Source organism: Carlito syrichta, unplaced genomic scaffold, assembly GCF_000164805.1.
Source record: "Carlito syrichta isolate Samal-C Ts95f unplaced genomic scaffold, Tarsius_syrichta-2.0.1 Scaffold315400, whole genome shotgun sequence".
In the NCBI taxonomy this organism is placed as follows: Eukaryota; Metazoa; Chordata; class Mammalia; order Primates; family Tarsiidae; genus Carlito; species Carlito syrichta.
Window position 1 is genome coordinate 631077 of NW_007259496.1, and position 22993 is coordinate 654069.

General features: G+C 39.0%; 1 protein-coding gene across 1 annotated transcript in view; it reads right to left on the reverse strand.

The window, feature by feature from the left end:
* RHEB (Ras homolog enriched in brain) overlaps positions 1 to 22993 on the reverse strand; it is a 49450-nt gene that overhangs the window by 19465 nt on the left and 6992 nt on the right. The window contains exon 3 of the mRNA XM_008072713.1: positions 6561 to 6632. Coding sequence (XP_008070904.1) covers positions 6561 to 6632 — 72 coding nt within the window. The remainder of the gene's footprint in view (positions 1 to 6560; positions 6633 to 22993) is intronic.

Here is a 22993-nt window from a genome sequence, read left to right on the forward strand (position 1 = left end):
GATAATTATCTCAATTAACTTTCTCCCTGCCTGACTATTCATTTTCGAGCAAAATATAGTAACACATACATATGACAACGTTGCAGCATTCAGAAACAGAATTTTCAAAGATGTAAATTCACATCAGTGGCAACCAGGAACAGAATTTGGAATGATGTAAATTATATCAGTAGTCGCGAATGAGTTAAATTTTATTGACAGATTAAAACAGCAACAAAACAGATGCTCTGTGGTGAAGGCATTATTCTCACTTAGCTTAAGGATCCAAGCAATTTGTCATAACTTATTTTCCCCACCAAGGGAGGAAAAAAAGTAGACTCAAATAACTTCCGGAAAATTCAGAATTCTGGGGAGACAGACTTCAAGCAAATATAGACAAAAGAGGAAAGAACTACTAACAGTAACAATATAAAAGCAACCATTTGGAATCCCAAAAAGGAAGCGGCACAGATTTCTTCTGCATACCTGGCACCCCAGCCATCTTGGCTCATGATGAGTTCTTTAATCTCCCGGCTGGCCATCCTACATGATTAGAACCAGGCACGAAAACCTATCCCCTGCACAGTCGACAGGACCCACTCTATCCATAGACGAAAGGCAAAGGAAAAACAGGCAAATGGAAATTATGCTAGAAAACTCTTAAGTGATAAGGAGGATAGATAGGAGATCTTATCTGAAATATAGGAGATCTACAGAGAAGAAAAGATAGCGGAAAGAAAAGCAATAATCAAAGAAAATCATACAGCATCATACTTTTCTAATGCAAGCAGGGATGTCAGAAGTCAGGCAAATAAAAATTTCAGACCGACTACATAAACCAACAGCCATACTATTATCATTCTTGTACCTTTTCTGAAATCATCACTGTAAGGGAATAAATTAAATGAAAACTAAATCAGAATATTTCAAGATGGGGAGAACCTATTATAACCTGTTTCATCAATTCTAAGAAAAAAAGCTAACGTATTTTTTTCACACTGTATCTATCTATCCTCTTTGAACTTGGGCTGCATCTTGCATTGCTGGAGTTTTCAATCACTGTCAGCCAGGGGGCAGTCACGATGTATCTGTAGGAAAATCTTCAGCCAGGAAGATTCAGGAAGATCAATAAGTTTTAGATTTGATGAAAAGTATATAAAAAACTGGTGAGCAATAAAACCAGTGACCTCCAATTAGAACCAAGTAACTGTGGTGATGAAGTATAACATAATTATTATGACAAGATTATTGAAACTCAACATCATTCATTCATTCCAAAACTACTTCCTCAACACCTATTATCACCACTAGCACTGTTCTAGGTGCTTGGGATGCAGGAGTCCCTGACACTCAGTACGCTCAGATCCCAGTGAAGGAAGATACAGACACACTCATGCACCCTCCCATCCTGTGTGCTATTTTCTTGGTACTTGGAGTAGAGCATTCAGGCAGAGGTTAAATAGCAAGTGAAAAAAGCAAGAATGCCAATGCAGCTGAAGTTGAGAGAGAATGGCAGGTAGGTAACTAGGTTGGAGAGAAGGCATAAGGCCTACAGAATTTTGGATTTTTATTCTGAATGTGATAGGAAACCAAGGTCACCTTGGCTACACTGTGAATAACAGACAAAAATGGACACAGGAATATTTGGTAGGAGCCCACAATATAGGGACCAATGTCGTGATTATACAGATTACTATGATATATAGATGATGCTGCTGACCTGACTAGAGGGGAAGATATTCTGGATGTATTTCAGACGCAGAATCAAAAAGATTTTCTGACTGACTGGAAGTAGGACAGAGAGTCAAAATGATTCAAAAGTTTTTGGCTTCAGGAATTGGGTGAGCAGAGTTGCCATTTACAAATACAAGAAACACTTTAGGAAGAATCCTGGGGACAGATAAAGAAGAGAATTAAAAGTTGGGTTTTAGGTATGCTAAGTTTGCAGTGCCCATTAAATACCCAGGGGGAAATGAGGGCATTAAATAAAAAACTCCAGAGCTTAGGGGAGAGGTTGGGGCTGAGAACACACATGTATTTTTCCAGCAAATTGAGGAGAGGGGAAGATCACTAGAGAACAATTGCAGAGAAAAGGCCTGAGACAGGGCACTCTACATTGCCAAGCCAAGAAAATGCAGAAGATTCAGCCAACAAGAATAGGGAAAATACTGACCAGTAATGGAAGAGAAAAAGGGTAAGAGATGTAATCGTACACAGTATGTAAATCAAATAAAATCTTTAATAAGTGTCTGAGTGGGCCGGGCTCGGTGGCTCAGCCTATAATCCCAGCGCTTTGGGAGGCTGAGGTGAGTGGATGGCCTGAGCCCGCGGGTTCGAGACCCGCCTGGGCAACTTGGCAAGACTTCATCTCTACAATAAATCAAAAATTAGCCGGGCGTGGTAGTGCACGCCTGTAGTCCCAGCTACTTGGAAGGCTAAGGCGGAAGGATTGCCGGAGCCCAGCAGGTGGAGGCTGCGGTGGCTGGGAGCGGCCACTGCACTCCAGTCTGGGAGATAGAGTGAGACTCTAACTCAAAAAAAAAAAAGTGTATGAGTGTATCTTTGCACATAAGAGAATGTAAATCCTCCTGCGTGTAGCAGCACAATGAAATTGAAGGGCTTCCATCTTGCTGTCATGAAAAAACAGTCTCTTTTTGCTACTACAGAAAAAAGGAATGTAAACTAAGAGTTAGGACCAACCAGGAATGGATTCTATGGATTCTACTTTGCTCTCTAGCTTCAGCACCATATAGAACTGGAAAGCTGGCTTGCTCCTGACTTTACTTTCCTTGAGCCTTTTCTATCTTTTTCAATCACCGGAGAAATCAATCAATTTTCAACCTAAAACCCTAAGATTTCCCTAAGCAGACTAGGAGTTATTTAACTAGAAAAAGCTACTGAGTCAGGTAATAGAGGTTTCTGAAATTTAATATTCACAAAGATTTGTGTTACTATAAAGTACAGTGAGGACTCTTAATTCATATCCTATTAAGAAGTCTACAGCCAGCAGGCAATGTCTGATATAGCTGCAAACACCTAACTGAAACATTTCAATTTTCTAAGGCACATATCATATATCAATTGAGCTACCTTGAGATGGTAGAAGTTGTGAACTGCTGCTCTTCTTGCTTTTAAATGATAAACTACCACTAGTTTAACTTCATCATATCAGTTTAGTTTGTATGAAGTCTTTGATTAATACTATAGTAGATAATAAAGTATATTTGCATAAGCAGTACTTCTGGCCTAAAAATTTCCCCAAACTAGAAAATATATTGGTTTTACTGATATTATTCTATCTCTACTGTTAAAAAAGATGACTCAGGCCCAGAATTTTTGTTTTTACAGTGACACTTCACAGAAATGTGTTACCACTGAATGTTTGCTATATAAAAAGCCTGTTCTGTATTGCAAAGTGTAAGGCAATTACTAAATTATTTCCAGATCTAGAGCACTGGGTCTTTTAAAATCTTAAGCCATTCATTTATTTAGTTGCTAACAACAGGTTCATGATAACCTGATCCTTTTGTTTTAATTCACTATTATCATTGAACAATGTTTTTCTATCAAATAGTGGGGGAAAGAGTGGAATAAAGGCCTTGCCCTATATTAGGTTATCAGAAATATAGTAAATAGGTGAATAGAACAATGTCTGAACATACCTCACAAATTTTTAATGGATAATATACTAATATTTATTTCTGTTCATGTCTAAAGACATTAAAAAACAAAGACTGAATTCATTCTTGAGATGAAAACAAGTCTTACTGAACATTAAGACAGGAAAAAATGTAAAAACACAATTAAAGATGATGTCGACAGCCTTGTAAGGTCATATCATTCTGTTTCTGAGCTAATATCAAGTTGCATAAGTTGGCCTTCTGATCCATCACTTAGCTATAAAGAAAATATGTTTATACACACCATTATTTTCCTCCCACCTCAATTTTAAATGGCATAAAGATCTACAATTATCCACTTTTATAGGCAGAGCTTACCAAAACTATCTTCTATTGTTCTACAAATAAAATTCCCAAATGAGCCATATCCTTTTAAAGACACAAAACCCTAAATTGCTATATATAGCAATATTAAAGTTCCAAATCATAGTTTTCTTCTTGTGTTCTTTTTCCAGTGAATAGAAAACCAAGTCTGTTCACCTAGCATTCATATGACTCTGCTCCTCAAATTTGCTCACTGTTCTATAATGACCAGCTAAGTGAATCACAGGATGTGGCTGGGACCCTGCAGATTCTAGCAGAGGTTACTTTTAAACATGGGTCCCAAAGTTAGTTAATCAACCAACAGGTTTCCTTCTCTGCTAACAAGCACACTGGGACACAAAGGACAGCCAAATATTTTAAGCCAGGGACTGGCAAACATTTCCTGTAAAGGACCAGGTAGTAAATATTTTAGGCTTTGTAGGCCATCTGGTCTCTTCTGCAACTATTCAACAACTCTACCATTGTAGGGCAAAAGCAGCTATAGACAACATGTAAAGGAATGAGCATGACTGTGTTCCAATGTTAAAATTAAAAGATGCTAAAATTAGAATTTCATATCATTTTCACATGTCACGGACATTATTCTTCTTTGGACTTTTAAAAAGTACATATTTATTTTAGAGATAGGGTCTTGTCTTTCACTCAGTGATACAATCATAGCTCACTGTAACTTCAAAGTCCTAGGTTCAAGCAATCCTCCCTCCTTCCCAAGTAGCTAGGGCTATAGGCATGTACTATCATGCTTGCCCAGTTTTTAAAAAAACTTTTTTGGGGGTAGAGGTGGAGTCTCACTATATTGCCCAGGCTGGTCGCAAACTCCTAGCCTCATCATGTCGAGGTCACCAAAAAAACAAAACAAAAAAACCCCAGAAAAACCAAACAAACTCCTAGCCTCAAGTGATCCTTCTGTCTCAGTCACCCAAAGTACTGGGATTACAGGCATGGGTCACTGCATCTGGCCTTAAAAGTAGCTTGGTGGCTCAGCCTGTAATCCCAGCGCTTTGGGAGGCCGAGGTGAGTGGATTGCCTGAGACTGCGGGTTTGAGACCTGCCTGGGCAACTTGGCGAAACCTCATCTCTACAATAAATCAAAAATTAGCCAGGCGTGGTAGCATGCGCCTGTAGTTCCAGCTATTTGGAAGGCTGAGGTGGAAAGATTGTCGGAGTCTAGCAGGTCGAGGCTGCAGTGGCCGGGAGTGGCCACTGTACTCCAGTCTGAGAGATAGAGTGAGACTCCAACTCAAAAAAAAAAAAAAAAAAAATTTTTAAATATGAAAACCTTTCTTAGCTCTTGGGCTGTACAAAAGCAACTGGTAGGCTTTCATAAGTCAATCAGGTTTTGATGAATCCCATGCTTATGTTCCTGAAATCTTAGATAAATCCCAGTCTCAAGAATCTGAGAAGACTGACTCCAGGGCTCACCTGGGGTTCTAAGACACTTGCAACAAGATCAACTTCCCACAACCCAGCTTCCATGGATGAAATGGTTTCAGATTCTTCTTAGTAATCCCCAGAATCAAGGTGTGTCAGAAAGCTGGGCATAGTGTCATGAACCTATAACCCCAGCTACTTGGGAAGCTGAGAGAGGAGGATCCCTTGAGCCAAGGAGTTCAAGTCCAGTCTGGGCAACATAGTAAGACCTCACCTCTTAAAAAAATATTTTTTTTTTTTGGTATCATTGTCCTAGAATTCTTCAGGAAGATTCTGAAACCATGTGATCAAAATTAAACAAAGTAAAGGTTGGTTCTGGTCTTCCCTGTTTTTTTCTCCACATGGCCTGAAATGCCAACAGGCTTTCTGAGTCAACTTTTTTTTTTTTTTTTTTTTGAGTTGAAGTCTCACTCCATAGTCCAGGCTGAAGTGCAATGGCATGCACACTCACGGCTACCCTAGCATCAACCTGCTGGGCTCTGGCGAACCTTCCGCCTCAGCCTTCCAAGTAGCTGGAACTACAGGCGTGTGCTACTGGGCCTTGATAATTTTTGATTTTATTGTAGAGATGAGGTCTTGCCAAGTTGCCTGGGCTGGTCTCGAACCCACGGATTGAGGCAATTCACTCGCTTTGGCCTCCCAAAGTGCAGGGATTACAGGCTGAGCCACTGAGTCAACTTCTTTTTAAAGCTGCAACTGCTCTCTCCAATCCCATAATGGCTCATTTTTTCCTTCAACTCTTTAGGATATTGCTTCTATAAGAGTAAGGAAAAAGAGATCTGAAGTACTTTCATTTTTTCAAGCTTGGAATCCCTGAAAAGGGCAAGAGCTGGGGGTGGGAGTGGGGAGACAGGAGACTGCACTCTTCCTATTCCTGTTTTGAAGCATATTATGGAATATGAAGGTTCTAATACTGGACTGGATTCCTACCGACTTGAATAACAATTTCTATATGGCAGGGGATGTGGACACAGAATGCAAAATCTTTCCTTGTAAAGTGGGTAAAGCTTTTGTAAGTTTTCTTTGAATCCTACTGAGAGAAATACAGAATTTACCTCCTGCAAGCAAAGCCTCCATGAATGCACAATGGCTATTTTACACAAAAGGAGGTTTCTCAGTTTTTAAGTACTTGAAAACAATACTTACTGTTTTCTATGGTTGGATCGTAGGAGTCAACAAATTGGCCTTCAACAAATTGAATTGTCAATGAAGATTTCCCTGTAAGAGAACAATAGTTTATTATGTATTTGTATATTAAGGCAAAAATTTTAATTCATTCTACCGCTGTATTTAAAAAATCACCCTAACAGATGAAGAAACTGAAGGTACTGGAGTCAGAAAACATTCCCTTAATTGACATTTGAGCAATTTCAAAAAATGACATAAATTTTATCAATTTACTTTATATGCAAGAATTTTAAGCAATTAAGCTATTACAAATGAAACTTCTGTGACATTAACAAATACTACTGATCAATATGCATATCAGATATTGTTAAAGGCAAACTCTTTTTTTTTTTTTTTTTTTTTTTTGAGTTGGAGTCTCACTCTGTCACCCAGACTGGAGTGCAGTGGCACGCTCCCGGCCATCGCAGTCTCGACCTGCTGGGTTCTGGTGACCCTTCTGCCTCAGCCTTCCAAGTAGTTGGAATACAGGCGCACGCTACCATGCCTGGCTAGTTTTTTATTTATTGTAGAGATGAGGTCTCACCAAGTTGCCCAGACAGGTCTCGAACCCGTGGGCTCGGGCAATCCACTCACCTCAGTCTCCCAAAGCGCAGGATTACAGGCTGAGCCACCGAGTCCGGCTGGCAAACTCTTAAATAAGATCTAACGTAAGCTAATTCCCTCTAGCGTCCTTGAAATTTGGTTATTTAACTTAAATATAAAAATTAATAAAAATGATTAATCTCTTTGTGCTCTTTCATATACGACTTAGAAGTGTTACCAGTTACAGCTTCTAAAGATTAATCTGAAACCATGTAACAAGCCTTTCTTTTAAAAACTCCATGAAGATAGAAATCCGAGCTCAGTCACTCAGTATCAAAGGCTTAGTTAGCAGTGTCTGAACGATTAAAAAATGTTGTGAATTTCAGAAAATTACCAGTAATAATAATCAAATTCATATGATAACAAATCAACAACTAGAGGTCTAGCTTCTCACCTCTCTATTTGTTACCTAAAATTTCTACTGGAGGACTTTAGAACAGGGTACGTGTCCTGCAAAGGAATCATGAGAGAACACAGTCCAAATGACTTTATCACCAGGAAAGCAGAAGTGGTCCCTCCCTAATTTCTCCCCCAAAACCTTCCTTCTCTTACATCCTCAGAACATCATTAAGCAGCACATGCTCTATACGCTTGCCCTACTTTACTTCCATCTGCAAAAGTTGTGCAGTGAGAGCGAAGGAGAAACATGGTAACACCAAGCTTACATGCCAGAGGTCTCTCCTCCACAGGCAGATACAGTTCACAAGGAGTGCAATGTTTTCATGCCAAAGGCATTCCCTGTATACTCAAAAATTGTACTATTAAAAAGCTAGTTTAAAAGTAGAAACTGCTGGGAGACAACAGGAAAGCCTACCAGCTGACAGACCTATTCACTCCTCGCCAGCAGCTCAATATAGAGTTCAAAATGTTTCTAGAATTACTAAAACTGAAATTATTCTCCTCATCACATCCCTTTCACTCCTGCCAAGTTCCTGTCGGCGTTGTGGCCCCTTTATTCTAGCCACCCCCCTCCCCACCTTTGAATGACTCCCATTTATCATACTGATCTGAGCTCAAATGTTAGTAGTTCTACAGAGAAACACTCTTCAAGACCACCAGACCCATCTAGTGTGAAGGTAGCACTCACTGCCTAGCTAACTTGTTTTAATATTTTAAATTATCAAGTTATCTGAAATGAATTTCATTTAGTGATCACGCCACTGAGACTAGCTCAGTGCTGACACACTGTAGACACTTAGATTTCTGAACAAATAAATGAAATTAGAACTCAGATGTCCTACGGTCACTCTTACACATTTAGGTACTAAAAAAGACCTCAATTTTATACAAATGAAGTAGGAAATAGTTCAACTGAAATTAAGAAACAATTCAACTAATATTTATACTCAATCATGGGCCTGACTATAATATAAAACTATAACAGTAGTTCTGGAACTCCACAAATTTCAAATGAATTGTATTCAAAAGAAGCCACGTTATATATACGCTAGTCCATAAAGAAGAATTTAGCTAAAAATATGCCAAACTATTTTATGTTTATGAAAATAGAAGGGGGAAAATCCTCTTTTGTTAGCAAAACTGAAAAATTATAAGGAAGAAGAAAATTCTTATTTACATTGAATGCTATTGCTTGAAGAAAATACGTTTAATTAGGAAGAAGATAAAGAGAAACTTCTTAAGGCCTTTTGAAGGGTACTTCTAGGGATTCTGGTGGGCTTTTGATACCCTTATGTAGGGTCTGCGAGGTTTTTGGGTGGTTTTTTTTTTGCTTACAAATGCAAAGAGAGAGATCATTTTTTTCCCTAAAGATAAATGAGCAAGAATTAAAAAAAAAAAAAAGGAAAGAAGGGAATGATATACGTGATCAACTCCTTAAGAGATGGAAAACCAGCACGAACATCCTGACTTGCAGGAGTGAAAGGAAGTCACATTCAAAATGAAAAAATGAAACACATTAAACAAGATAATATAAGATAAAGTGCAAATATGGAATGAGAGATAACAAGTGGATCAATTTTAAAAATACAATTATTATTACTCATTCAAAGAGTCCCCCATTTGTATTACAAAGGGCACAAATTATTTGGCAAGCTAAATTAACATTTAACTTGAAGTTATCATTCTGGCAAAAGCAGACAATGTAGTCTAATCAAAATCAAAATGCCCTTGACAGCCAACCGTTATTTTCCTGAGTAGTAAACTGGAATACCAGAATTCAAAACCTTATTCAGGGTGTAAACTAGATTTCTCAATCAGACTGCCCCTGTGAGAAAGGTATTATTCATTAACAAAAGTGGGATGAAGAAAAACTAGATTCTTTCGGGTTTCTTCCTCTAAAAGCATTAGAAGGCTACATTTGCTGACACGCTGTCTTTTGCTGTTTCCATTAAAAAGTAGAATAATTATACATTAAATGATAATTAATCTTCATGAATAAATCTCACTGCTCATTTTCAAGTGTTCTCAGTTCTGGTTGTTGTATTTTGCACAGTTTGCTTGCAGCCACAAAAAGGCACTGCAAATTATGTTCTTCGCTATTATCACCTTTTAATTTTGTCTTTCGGTTTTTTTTTTTTGAGTTGGAGTCTCACTCCGTCGCCAAGACTGGAGTACAGTGGCTGCTCCTGGCCACCGCAGCCTCGACCCGCTAGGCTCCAACGATCCTTCTGCCTCAGCCTTCCGAGCAGCCGGAATTACAGGGGCGCGCTACCACGCCCAGCTGATTTTTGATTTATTGTACAGATGAGGTCTCGCCAAGTTACCCAGGCAGATCTCGAACCCGCGGGCTCAGGCAATCCACTCACCTCAGCCTCCCAAAGGCGCGGCATTACAGGCTGAGCGACCGAGCCCGGCTTAATTTTTAATAACTTCATACATTTATTCTGACTTTTGTCCTTAAGAAATTCTGGTTCTGGGGCCGGGTGTGGTGGCTCAAGCCTGTAATCCCAGCACTTTGGGAGGCTGAAGCAAGGATTGCCTGAGCCCAGGGGTTTGAGATCAGCCTGGGCAACTTGGTTAGACCTCGTCTCTGCAACATACCAAAAAATTAGCCAGGCGTGGTAGCTTGTGCCTGTAGTTCTGGCTACTTGGAAAGCTGAGGCAAAAGGACTGCCTGAGCCCAGCAGGTTGACGCTGGGGTGGCTGTGAATGTGCCACTGCACTTCATCCTGGGTGAAAGAGTGAGACTCTGACTTAAAAACAAACAAACAAACAAAATTCAGGTCCTGAAACACTAGCTATTTGCTGAAGATGATCTCAAACTCCACATCAGTTTTTTGGAGAAATGTTATATGAAAACACAGGAGTGATTCCAAATAAACAGAAAAGTAGCACATACCCACAAGTGTTTATCCTCACACAAATAATTCATTTATTAGCAATCACAGCTTACTGCAGCCTTGATCTCCTGGGCTCAAGTGATACTCCTGGCTCAGTCTCCCTAGTAGTTAAGACTACAGGTACTAGCTGCCAAGCAATGTTTTCAAACCAGGAGAGTCATCTAACGAGTCACACCTTTTTTTTTTTTTAAAGTTGGAGTCTCACTCTGTCACCCAGACTGGAGTGTAGCGGCCACTCCTGGCTACCGCAGCCTCGACCTGCTGGGCTCCGGCGATCCTTCTGCTTCAGCCTTCCAAGTAGCCAGAACTACAGGCGCATGCTACTATACCCAGCTAATTTTTTTGATTTATTGTAGAGATGAAGTCTCACCAAGTTGCCCAGGCGGGTCTCAAACCCACGGGCTCAGGCAATTCACTCACTTCGGCTTCCCAAAGCACGGGATTACAGGCTGAGCCACTGAGCCTGGCCTTTTTTAATTTTTATTTATTTATTTATTTTTAATCAGTTTTTATTATGGTTTTGTGGAGTACAGTTAAGGGTTAGGTGTACAATTATGTTTCATTCAGGCACCCTGTTGATAAGAGGTGTTTTCCCAGCCCCAGACAGATATTTGCTACTGTTAATCCCATCCCCTTCCCTCCCATAGTTTCCCAGTACCGTCAGTCATTTTCTTATAGTATTACATTGGATGTTCAAGGTCCATTATATGAGTGAGAACATGTGATATTCTGATCTTTGTTTCTGTGAGAGGTCACTCAGTATTACAGACTCTAGTTCCATCCAGGTTGCTGCAAAATTCATGATTTTAAACAGGACATTTTAAAAACCCACTTCAATACAGGTGCTTTGTTACAAAACCAAAAAAGAAAAAAAAAAAATGGAAAGATTAATCTCTTTTAGAAAAATCAGAAAAATTTAAGAAACAAAGTATGTGCTTGATTTTAAGACTTACTAGGAGTCTACAGTAATTAAAACAGTGTGGTATTGGCATAAGGACAGACTAATGGAAGAAAATACAGGCTCCAGAACTAGATCCATACATATGTATGATCAACTGATTTTCAACAAAGTTGCAAAGGCAATTCAAGGGAGAAAGAATAGTCTTTTTTTAAACAAATTGTGCTGCAACAACTGGATGTCGATATTAAAAAAAGAGAAAACCTGATTTGTAACCTATAAAAAAGTATAGGATCAAAACTGGATCATAGACCTGAAAGTAAAATCTGAACTATCAAGCTGTTAAAAGAAAAAAATAGAAAAATAAACTTTGTGACTTTGAATTGGATGAAGATTTCTCAGGTATAAAAGCAAAAGCACAATCCATAAAAGAAGAAAAATGACTAATGGACTTCATCAAAATTGAAAACTGCTCTGAGAAAGATGCTTGTTTAAAGAATGAAAGACAAGCCACACACCTAAGAAGAAACGAGCAAAACACATTATCTGACAAAGGACATGTATTCAGAATATACATAAGAAACTTAATAATTAAGAGCAAAAGATAGGCTGGGTATGGTGGCTCAAGCTGGGCTCAGGCCCAGCACTTTGAGAGGCTGAGGTGAGAGGATTGTCTGAGCCCAGAGGATCGAGACCAGCCTGGGCAACTTGACCAGACCTTGTCTTTAACAATAAATGAAAAAAATTAACTGGGCGTGGTAACGCATGCCTGTAGCTCCAGCTACTTGGAAGGTTGAGGTAGAAGGACTGCCTGAGCCCAGAGGGTCAATGCTGGGGTGGCCATGAGCGTGCCACTGTACTCCAGCCTGGGCAAAAGAGTGAGAGTTCAACTCAAAAAAAAAAAAAAGCAAAAGATTTGAACACTTTTAACAAAGAAAACATTCAGATGGGAAATCAGCATATTAAAGACTCTTAACATCATTATCTGCTAGGGGAAATGCAAATTAAAATCACAATGAGATACCATACACCTAATTAAAATGGCTAAAATAAAAAATACTGGCCATTCATTCCAGTGCTTGCTAAGATGTATAGTAACTGATTTTCTCAGCCATTGCTGGTGGGAATGGAAAATGGTACAGCCACTTTGAGAAAAAATTTAGTAGTTTCTTTAAAAAGTTCTTTCAAAACCTACATTTACTGTATGACACAGCAATCCATTCCAAAAGAAATGAAAATGTATGGTTACACAAAAGCCTGTGTGTGTTTATAGTGGCTTTATTAATAATTTCCCCAAAGTGGAAACAAATCAAATGAGCTGCAACAGGTGAATGGATAAACAAATTATGTTAAATCACACATAGAAATACAGTCATATACAAGGGGGACTGGTTTCAGGACCTGAGTACATCAAAACCTGAGCATACTGAAGTCGTAGTCAGTTTTGTATGAAAAGTCAGTCCTGAGCACACACAGATTTTGTATTTCTGAAAAACTGTATTTTCCACCCTTGTTTGATTTGGGGGGGAGAGGGGAACCCACACAGGACTCTTGTTCCAAAAGTCAACTGTTCTACTCAGCATTAGAAAGGAATGAAATATTGATATACACAACATGCATAAATCTCTAATGTGTTATGCTAAGTAGTCATACGCAAAAAGCTACATATAAATGATTCCATTTATTTGGCATTCTGGTAAAGACAAAACTATAGGGAAAGAAAACAGAGGGGCACATGGGCACAATATCCTGACTGTGATTAGTTACGTAACTATGTGTTTGCCAAAACCCTACAGCAGAAAGGATACATTTCCTGTATGTAAATTACATCTCCAATTTTTTTTTTAAAAAGAAGTTTCACCCTTACCTCATACACAAACATTGAAATGGATCACAGACCTAAACTTAAAAGCTAAAGTTATAAAACTTCTAGACAAAACGTGAAAAAATTTTTATGATCTATGGATAAGCAAAGATTCCTTACATAATACAAAATAAACCACAAACAACAAAATTTGATAACTGAGTTTCATTAAAATTAAAACTTCTGCTCAAATACAGTAAAATGAAAACGAAAGTCACAGATTAGGAGAAAATATTCATTTTTATGTCTCTCTCCAGAAAAAGACTTTTATTCAGAACATATAACTCAATTAAAAGAATCCAATAACATAGGCAAAAGACTTGAACAGACACTACACAATATATTAAAATGACAACAGGTATTAGGCCAGTGGGAGACTTCAAATAAAACTGTAACCTGCTGAGGCGGAAGGATCAATGGAGCCCAGCAGGTCAAGGCTGCATGGCCGGGAGCGTGCCACTGCACTCCAGTCTGGGTGACAGAGTGAGACTCCAACTCAAAAACAAAAACAAAAACAAAAAAACTATAACCTATCATATGAGAATAGCTGAAGATAGAAAGACGTCAATACCAAGTATCAGTGAGGATAGGCAGGTAGCAACTAGAACTCTCTCATCTGTTGCTGGTGGAAGTTTGAATGGTACAAATGCTTTAGAAAGCAGTCGGTAGTTTCTCATAAAAGGATACACTTAACATGTATGTGACTCGGCGATCCCACTCCTAGGTATTTACCAAAGAAAAATAACTGTATGTCCACAAAGACTTTTATCACTGCTCAGAACAGCTTGACTTTTAATAAATACCACAAACAAACTCAAATGTTCACACACAGGCAATCAGATAAACGAATTATGGTAAATTCATACAATGAAATACTACTCTGCAAAAAAGAAAACTACTTACACACAACATCATGGATGAATCTCAAAAACAGGCTTACTGACAGACAAAAAATGAGTATATGATTCAATTTATGTGACATTTTAGAATAAGAAAAACGAAGCCACAGTGATAGAAAGCAGATCAGTGCTTGCCGGGAGTGGGGATAGGGTATGAGGGACCGACCTAAAAGGAGCATGAAGAAACTTTCTAGAATAATGGACATTTTTTTTTTTAATTTTAATTTTTTTTTAATTTTTAGAAAGCAGGATTTATTGAGAGGACAGAAAAGCTCCCACAGTGGGAGGGGACCCGAAGGGGTTGCCTATGTTTTGTATTTTGATTGGGATGGAGGTTATACAGGTAAATAAATCTGCCAAAACTCACCAGCTCTACACTTAAAATGTATAAAAAATTATGCCTCAATAAACTTGACTTAAGAAAAAGAAAGACAAAGACAAGTTTGTTTGTTTGTTTTAAAGGAAGCCAAGGCATTTACTAATTGTTACTAAGCAGTATGGAATGGTGATTATTAGCTATGTGACTTTAGGCAGGTTTTGTGAGTCTGTTTCCTCATCTGTAAAATGGAGAGATTAATAGTACCTACTTCATAGGGTGGTTGTGAGAATTTATTTTTATTTATGTATTTATTTTGAATCAGGGTCTCACTTTGACACCCAGGCTGAAGTGCAGTTGCACCATCATGGCTCACTACAGTCTCGACCTCCTGGATTCAGATGATCCTTCCATTTCAGCCTCCTGAGTAGCTGCTGCTACAGGTGAACATCACATTTGGCTAATTTTTTTTTTTTTTTTTTTTGAGTCGGAGTCTCACTCTGTTGCCCAGACTGGAGTGCAGTGGCCGCTCCTGGCCACCGCAGCCTCAACCTGCTGGGCTTGGGCAATCCTTCTGCCTCAGCCTTCTGTGTAGCCGGAACTACAGGCACGCGCTACCACGTCCGGCTGATTTTTTAAAAATTTATTTATTGTAGAGATGAGGTCTCACCAAGTTGCCCAGGTGGGTGTTGAACCCGTGGGCTCAGGCAATCTACTCACTCCAGCCTCCCAAAAGTGCGGGATTACAGGCTGAGCCACTGAGCCCGGCTTGGCTAATTTTTATATAGACAAAGCCTCGCCATGCTGCCTAGGCTGGTCTCTAACTCCTGGGCTTAAGCAATTCTCTCTCTGTCTGCCTCAGTCTCCCTAAGTGCTGGGATTACAGGTGAGAGCTACTCTGCCCAGTCAGTTGTGAGGACTGAATGAAAATAGAGAACATCTGATACATAACACATGCTCAATAAATCTTATACTAATACTACTATTGGTAACTGCTCTTAGAAATAACCAGGAGAAAAAAAGTGTTTCCACAATTATATGTAATAACTTAATCTAAAATTAAGGTGATATACAGCAACCGTTTAAGCTAATGCTTCAAATTAACACTAAAAAATCAACAAATATAACAATAAATACACAAACCCATAAAGTAGAAAACTACTGTTTAAAAACTTAGTGACTGAAACCAACCATTCCATTTGCTCATGTTTCTACAGCCAAGGCTGAGCTCACTTGTAATCATTCTTTGCCTAGTGCTATTCAGCTGGGAGGGTTGGGTCTTTACTCTTTCCACGTGTAATCTAAGGTTTTCTTGCGTACCTTGAGGCTCTAAGAACACAAAAATAGAAGCTGCCATCTTCTTAAGGCTTAAAGTCTGGAACTGGCACATCATCATCTCTGCTGCAGTCTGCAGGTTCAAGACAGTTAACCAGGCAAGGGCAGGAATACTTAAGAGGGTGCTTTGTTGGCAGCCAACAATAGAACAGACGCGAATAACACAGACTTGTATTGCAAACAGCAGAAAACACTGCAGGATTATAAATGGACTGAAACCTGAATATATCACCATTATTAAAAGGGCTGGAATAACTGTATAAAAGTCCCTTTAACAATGTGTTCCTTACATGATACACAATGCCAATTCTATACTTAACAATCATAAGCTCCCACACAGTAAAAAACATGGGAGGACTAGTCGTTGTTGCTTTTTTGAGGGGGAGGGGAGGGGTAGTTGTGTATGTCTGTCTCTCTCTCTGTCTCTCAGGGTCACCAATAAAGTGTTTTGAAAAAACACACTACAGCATTTTAATTTTAACAGGGGTGCAAAGTTCCCCTGTGTTTTGAAAAGGTGCTCGCAGGAGTCTAATACGATACTCATCCTCACATCACTATCATACAGTTAGGTAAGAGCATGTGCTACAGATCATACAGATCTTAATTATTTAGCAGAACCTACAGGTGAGACACTGTTAGTTTACAAAACATTTTCTCATGAATTTGCTCACTTGTTCCAAAGAGTTAACCAGGTTGACATCTTGTTCTTTCTTATAATCATTCCTCAATTTTAAAAAGTGTTAGGAAAAAAAGATTAAAAAAACTGAGGTGCAATTATTATTATAAAGACAAAGCAGAGTAAGTAAAACTGGTTCATAAAATTATTACTCATTCAAATATTTATTGAGTACCTACTATTGCCCGCTATTATGCTACCATATATATTCCACTGAGGACAAAATAAGAAGAAATAAGTTTAATTATATAACATGAAGGACTGAGTTACATAAATGAAGACTTACTAATATTTTTTTGAGTCGGAGTCTCACTCTGTCACCCAGGCTGGAGTGTAGTGGCATGCTGACGGCCACTGTAGCGCAGTCTTGGCCTACAGGGTTCAAGTGATCCTTTCACTTCAGCCTTCCAAGTAGCTGGAGCTACAGGTGTGCACCGCCACATCCAGTTAATTTTTTAAAAAATTTACTCACCATGTTGTCTGAGCTGGTCTTGAACCCGTGGGCTCAGGCAACCCTCTCGTCTCAGCCTCTCAAAGTGCTGGGATTACAGGAGTGAGCCACCACACCTGGCTAAGACTTATTATTAATTGCCAGGTTTATTAAACTAAAAGGAAAAAAAGTGCTACTCAAAAAGGCCACAGAAGAGTTTCCCTAAAGAGTTTAAAAATAGAATAGTCATCTCGATGGTTTAGAGATAAAGCCAAGTTGGAAGGCCAGAGGACAGACCTGTAAACTGCAGGAAATTAAATGTTTGCCAACACAAAAGACTGATTTTTACTAGAGTACAAAACTGGGGGGGAAGGTTGGGGGTAAGAGGTGAGAGGGTAGGAAAGAGAGGAAGGCAAAGAGAAATTCTCAAATTATAACACAACCTTCAACATATTAAAGAATATGAAATTTAAGATTGATCAAAACTAGTAGTAAAAGTATGAGGACAGTGTGATATAAAATAAAGCAAATTCATTATTCCCGTGAGGCTAAAAATATCCATATTTACAAAGATTATTTCTTCAGAAGCTCTTAAAAATCTGATCTGACCTAATTTATCAACACCAATTCAATCCTCACCATACCTGGGCTGTCCAACACGGTAGCCGGTAGTCATACATGGATAGTGAGTGACTGAAATGCAGTTAGTTCTAATTGAGATGTGTCATAATGTAAAATATATACAGGATTTCTAAGATCTAAGTGTGGAAAATGTAAAAATATTCAATATCCATCACATATTAAAATGATAGTATTTTGAGCAGACTGGGCTAAATTAAATATATTATTACACTAATTTTACCTTTTTAAAAAACCTTTGTTTTAAAATGTGGCTACTGGAAAAAATCTAAAATCACATGTGGCTTATATTTCTATTGGACAATGCTACTCTATAAGCATATGAGGGAAGATCCAAAAAAAGCTCAGAATTTTTCTTTTTGGGGGGGAATGGACCCCTTGTAGTACATTCAAAATTTGTTCCTTCAGATCAATCGGTCAACAGAAGTTTTATCTGGATGTTTCTAGAAGGTTGAGTCACGATTTGCAGAAGAAATGTCCAGAGTTTTGGCACACAGGTTACTAGTTCTTCTACATGACAATGCACTTGCCTACACCCAGAGTGTTGAGTAGTTTTTGACGAAAAAAACGGCATGATCCCGTGGCTCCACCCTCCCTGTTCATCTGATCTCATCCCAGTGCCCCTTTTTTGTTGTTTCCCTGGATGAAAAAAGTTCTCAAAGGGAAATGTTTTGCTGATGTGAAAGAGGTGAAACCAAAAAAATGGAAGAAGCATTGAAACTGACAAGTTTCAAGAAAAACTGACAAGTTCAAGAACTGTTTTCAGCAGTGGAAAAAGTAAGTGTATTACATCAGAGAGGACTATGAAGGTGACGTAAATTTAAACATATATGAATAAATACACAATGAGGGGTGGGTTCCCTTTGTAGTTTAAGGGAACAGGAGTATTCTACTTGTATAAATTTAGCTCTAGAAAGACTTCCATAGAGGTCTAAAAAATATGAAAGGCAGGCTCTTTTTGTGCACAGTCCATTTTTGAGGATACTGTCTATCCAGAAACATGGTTAGATTAAGAATGCAATTTATTATTATATTTATTATTATAAAACATACCAATATACTTCTGCAGCAGTTATGCCAAACAAAAATGTCTAGAGCCCAGTTGCCCATTCTCCCCCAGCAGGAATGACAAAAACATCCTTGTACTTAGATATGAGTGGGCAGTGTTGAGCATGTGGGGCCTCCTGGGTCCTACAGCCTCATTTGTCTCCAGAGCAATAACCCTGCAGTGCGTGAGGGTATGCTGGCTCAAATCCTTGGGCAACACAAAGACCCAGGGGCAGCAAACCCTCAGAACCCTAGTTGCAGGCACCACCACCTGTCTCTAGGACCACGGGAACTATGTGGGTCGTGCGAGGGCCTCTTAGCCAGAAAGCAAGGCAAAAGTGTGGATCTGGTAGGTGTGTAAATGAATCTGGTTCATCCTCTAAATGTGGTCCTGTTCTACCACTGCTCATTTTAGCTAGTAGTAGCACAGAAATCTAAAGGTTATCCTTAACAGTTTCTACAACAAAAAGTCTTGTCCATTCTTTCTCTAATTAAATCTCAAATGTGTGTCTCTTCATCTCACCTACACTACACTAATCCACGACACCTTGCTAGTCTTCTCATTTCTACTTCCTTACCATCTCTATTCACGTCACAGAACGGTAGAAGGGCTCTTCTGGAAGATACAAGACAGGATCAACAAACTACAGAACAAGGGCCAAATCTAGTCCATAGCTTGTTTTGTTTTTGTATAGCTCATTGGTTAAAAGGGGTTTTTTCATTTTTAAGTGGTTGGAAAAAAATCAACAGCATTTCATAATATGTGAAAATCAGATGAAATGTGAGTGATCTATCCAAAAATAAATAAAGTTTTACTGGTACTCAGTCACATCCATTTGTTGATGTATTGTCTATGACTGCTTTCATGCTACAAAGGCAAAGTTGAGAAGTTGCAACAGAGGTCACATGGTCTGCAAAGCTTGATATTTACTATCTGGCCTTTCACAGCAAAAGTCTGCTAATCTCTGGTACAGATCATTACCTTCTTTGTTGCTTAAAACCCTTCAGTGCCTTCCCACTATTTCTAGGAAAAAGTTTAACATTTTCAACAGGGCAGACAAAGCTGTTCTTGACAGATAACTGGCACACAGATAAGTCTTAACTTCCTCTCCACTCACATCTCACCTTTTTCCTGGTTGGCTAGAGAGCCACACAGCTTTTTAAAGAGACAATTCTTCTACCCTCCCCCCCCACACCTCCACCATGGCCAAGCCGGCTCTCCCTTTGTTTATTTCTCTCAAGCACCTATCCCAATTGTATTTAAAAATTTGTGCAGCAACTGGTTACACAAGAGGGGAAGGATCACTGGAGCCCAGCAGGTTGAGGTTGCAGTGGCTGGGAGCGGCCACTGCACTCCAGTCTGGGCTACAGAGTGAGACTCCAACTCAAAAAAAATAAATAAATAAATAAATAAATAAATAAAAATAAAAATTTGTGTAGCAACTGATTCAAGACAGCCAGCTCTGGAACCACTGGCAGAGTTTAAATCCTGGCTTCCTTAGTAAATGTTTGACCTTGGGCAAGTCATGTAATCTTTTTGTACCTCAGTTTCTTGATCTGCAAAATAAGTACAGTAACTGTACCTACTCCATAGAGTTTAAACAGTTAATACATGTACATTAAGATGGTGCCTCAGCTGGGCTGGGTGGCCCAGCCTGTAATCCCACGCTTTGGGAGGCTGAGGTGAGTGGATTGCCTGAACCTGTGGGTTCGAGACCCACCTGGGCAACTTGGCGAGACCTCATCTCTACAATAAATACAAAATTAGCCAGGCGTGGTAGCGCACACCGTAGTTCCAGCTACTTGGAAGGCTGAGGCTGAAGGATCGCTGGAGCCCAGCAGGTTGAGGCTGCGGTGGCTGGGAGTGGCCATGCACTCCAGTCTGGGTGACAGAGTGAGACTCCAACTTAAAAAAAAAAAAAAAAAAAAAAAAAAGAGGGTGCCTCATACCAGTAAATGCTTCAAAAACATCAACAATTGTTGTCAGTAGTAATAACTGTTTCTTGTGGCTCCCTTAATAGACTGAAGCTCCTTAAAGGCAAGGATTATGACTGCCATAGCCTTTGTGAAGGGTACAAAGTAGAGACTTAATTTAATTTAATTTATTCCAACATTTAATGAACACCTACTTGAACGCCATGTAACACTTTAAAACTCACCAATGGTTTCAGTGATTCAATCTTCTGGGGGCCCATAATCCTGTATAGCTGATAAAATTTCTAGTCTCCTCCAGAAAACATGCACATGATTTCAGGGAGAGCTTAGGAACTCCAAGTTGAGAGACTCTTCTCTAGGCTGGCAGTGTTCCTCAACATATGACATACAGAACCAGAGAGTATGCTCTACCTGTGTTTGAGTGTTCAGCTGAGTTGATTCACATTGAAAATACAGTCAACTAAAAGCCCTAGGAAAGCAACCCAGGTCTCTCAACCTTCTGTGTACACAGGTGATTTTTTTCCTGAAATGTAAACACAAGACTTTATGTTTGTGGCTGAGATTCCTGTCGCCTTCCTCTCTCTCCTCCAAGAGCAACCTAAGTGATGCTCTGGTCCAAAATCTTTGCACAGCTCTCAGATATCAGTATCAGGCATTCCTGCCCCCTGGTGTAAACAGGGTCATAGGAGCCAGGTGAGAGATTCCCCATACTACAATCAAGGAAATTTCCTAGAAGACAGATTGGAAATTCCAGTGTTTTCTCACTTTCAACACAGCCAACTGTGGTAGTATAGCCACCATGGTTCTTTTTGCCCTTTATGTTATTTAACCATTCACAGAAATCACAAAAGACAGCCAGGTGCGATGGCTCACGCCTATAATCCCAGCACTCTGGGAGGCTGAGATGAGAAGACTGCCTGAGCGGGTTCAAGACCAGCCTGGGCAACTTAGCAAGACCTCATCTCTACAATAAATAAGAAAAACTAACCAAGTGTGGTAGCATGTGCCTACAGTCCCAGTTACTTGGAAGGCTGAGGTGGAAGGACTGCCTGAGCCTAGCAGGTCAAGGCTGTGATGGCCATGAGCATGTTACTGCACTCCAGCCTGGAAGACACAGTGAGACTCCAACTCAAAACAAAAACAAAAACAAAAACCACAAAAAACAAAAAGAGCTCACATTTTAAAATGTTCTCTTTAAAAAAAATTCCAAACATGATTTAGATTTTAAAACCAGCAAAATATAAGCCAGGTGCATTTATATCTAAGACACATAAATCTTAGAAAAAAAGCACCTTCATTTCATAGAACCTTATTAACTGTAAAAGCCAGTATTTGCATCCCTGTTCACAAATTATGTACTATGCCATCATGTAGTTATCATTCCATCGACGTAAATCTTGCAAAGGCAGGGTTATATAGCTTGCAAAAAATATCAACTTCTGTTTCAGGTCTCTGAGGTGTCTTTCTGCAAACAAGCAAGCACACAAAAAAAAGAAATGGGGAGGAAGGAGACTCAATTATATTACAGATAAAATACAAACCAAGCAAGCAGGATAGCTAGGAGTTAATTTTGCTGCATCTTTAAATTGACTTCTTTTTAAACTTGCCCATAAGAAAACAACACAAAGGCTTCTAGCACTTCCTATTCTAAACTAACACCAATTAAATTTAAAATTCCGATCGTCATATAACTCTTTTTTGAATCAGAAGCCCAATATACATTTAAGAAAGGTAAAATACTAAAATAGTATTCCAAGATCTTTATGTTTGATGTATTAAATTATATTCCTAAACCAAACAATTCATATTAAAAGTACTCAGCAGTTTGCATTCTCAGTTATTAACAATCTGACTTTAAGACAGAGTAACATCAACACTAAGACTTAATTTGATACTTCATAATAAATTAGTACTAAGAATAAAGGTTCTTTCAAGTGTGACCATTGAAAATTTCATAATGCTCCAACTTGCACAATTATGTCCAAGTTCAGTTGTGATTTATCCAAATAACTAACAATCATACCCAAGTTCAATTCTGATTTATTCAAGCAATTACAATAATAATAATAATAATAATCCAGTCATGACACTATTAAAGTTATTAACTCATTACTCTAGAACCTGACCCAAGAAAAGCATTGTACATTCATGATTTCCATAATCACAGGTAAAACAGTTGCTGTTTTTACTTAACTTTCCCTGCTTACATCCTGATACATGGATTTAAAAGCTACATTATCTATGTATGGGTCCCGGTATGCTGCCACCCCTGGCAATTTTTATTACTCTTTGGGAGCCTTACCATCACCAGGTCCAAACACAACTCACCCAAAAATGCACCACAATCAGAGGCCAAGTCAGTAGGCACGTAGACATCATAAATTCTCTTTTGTAACTCACTGCTTACTTCTCAGAATGATTTCCTAAAGTACTACAAGACCCCCCTGCATATTGCAGCTCCTGACTACCTC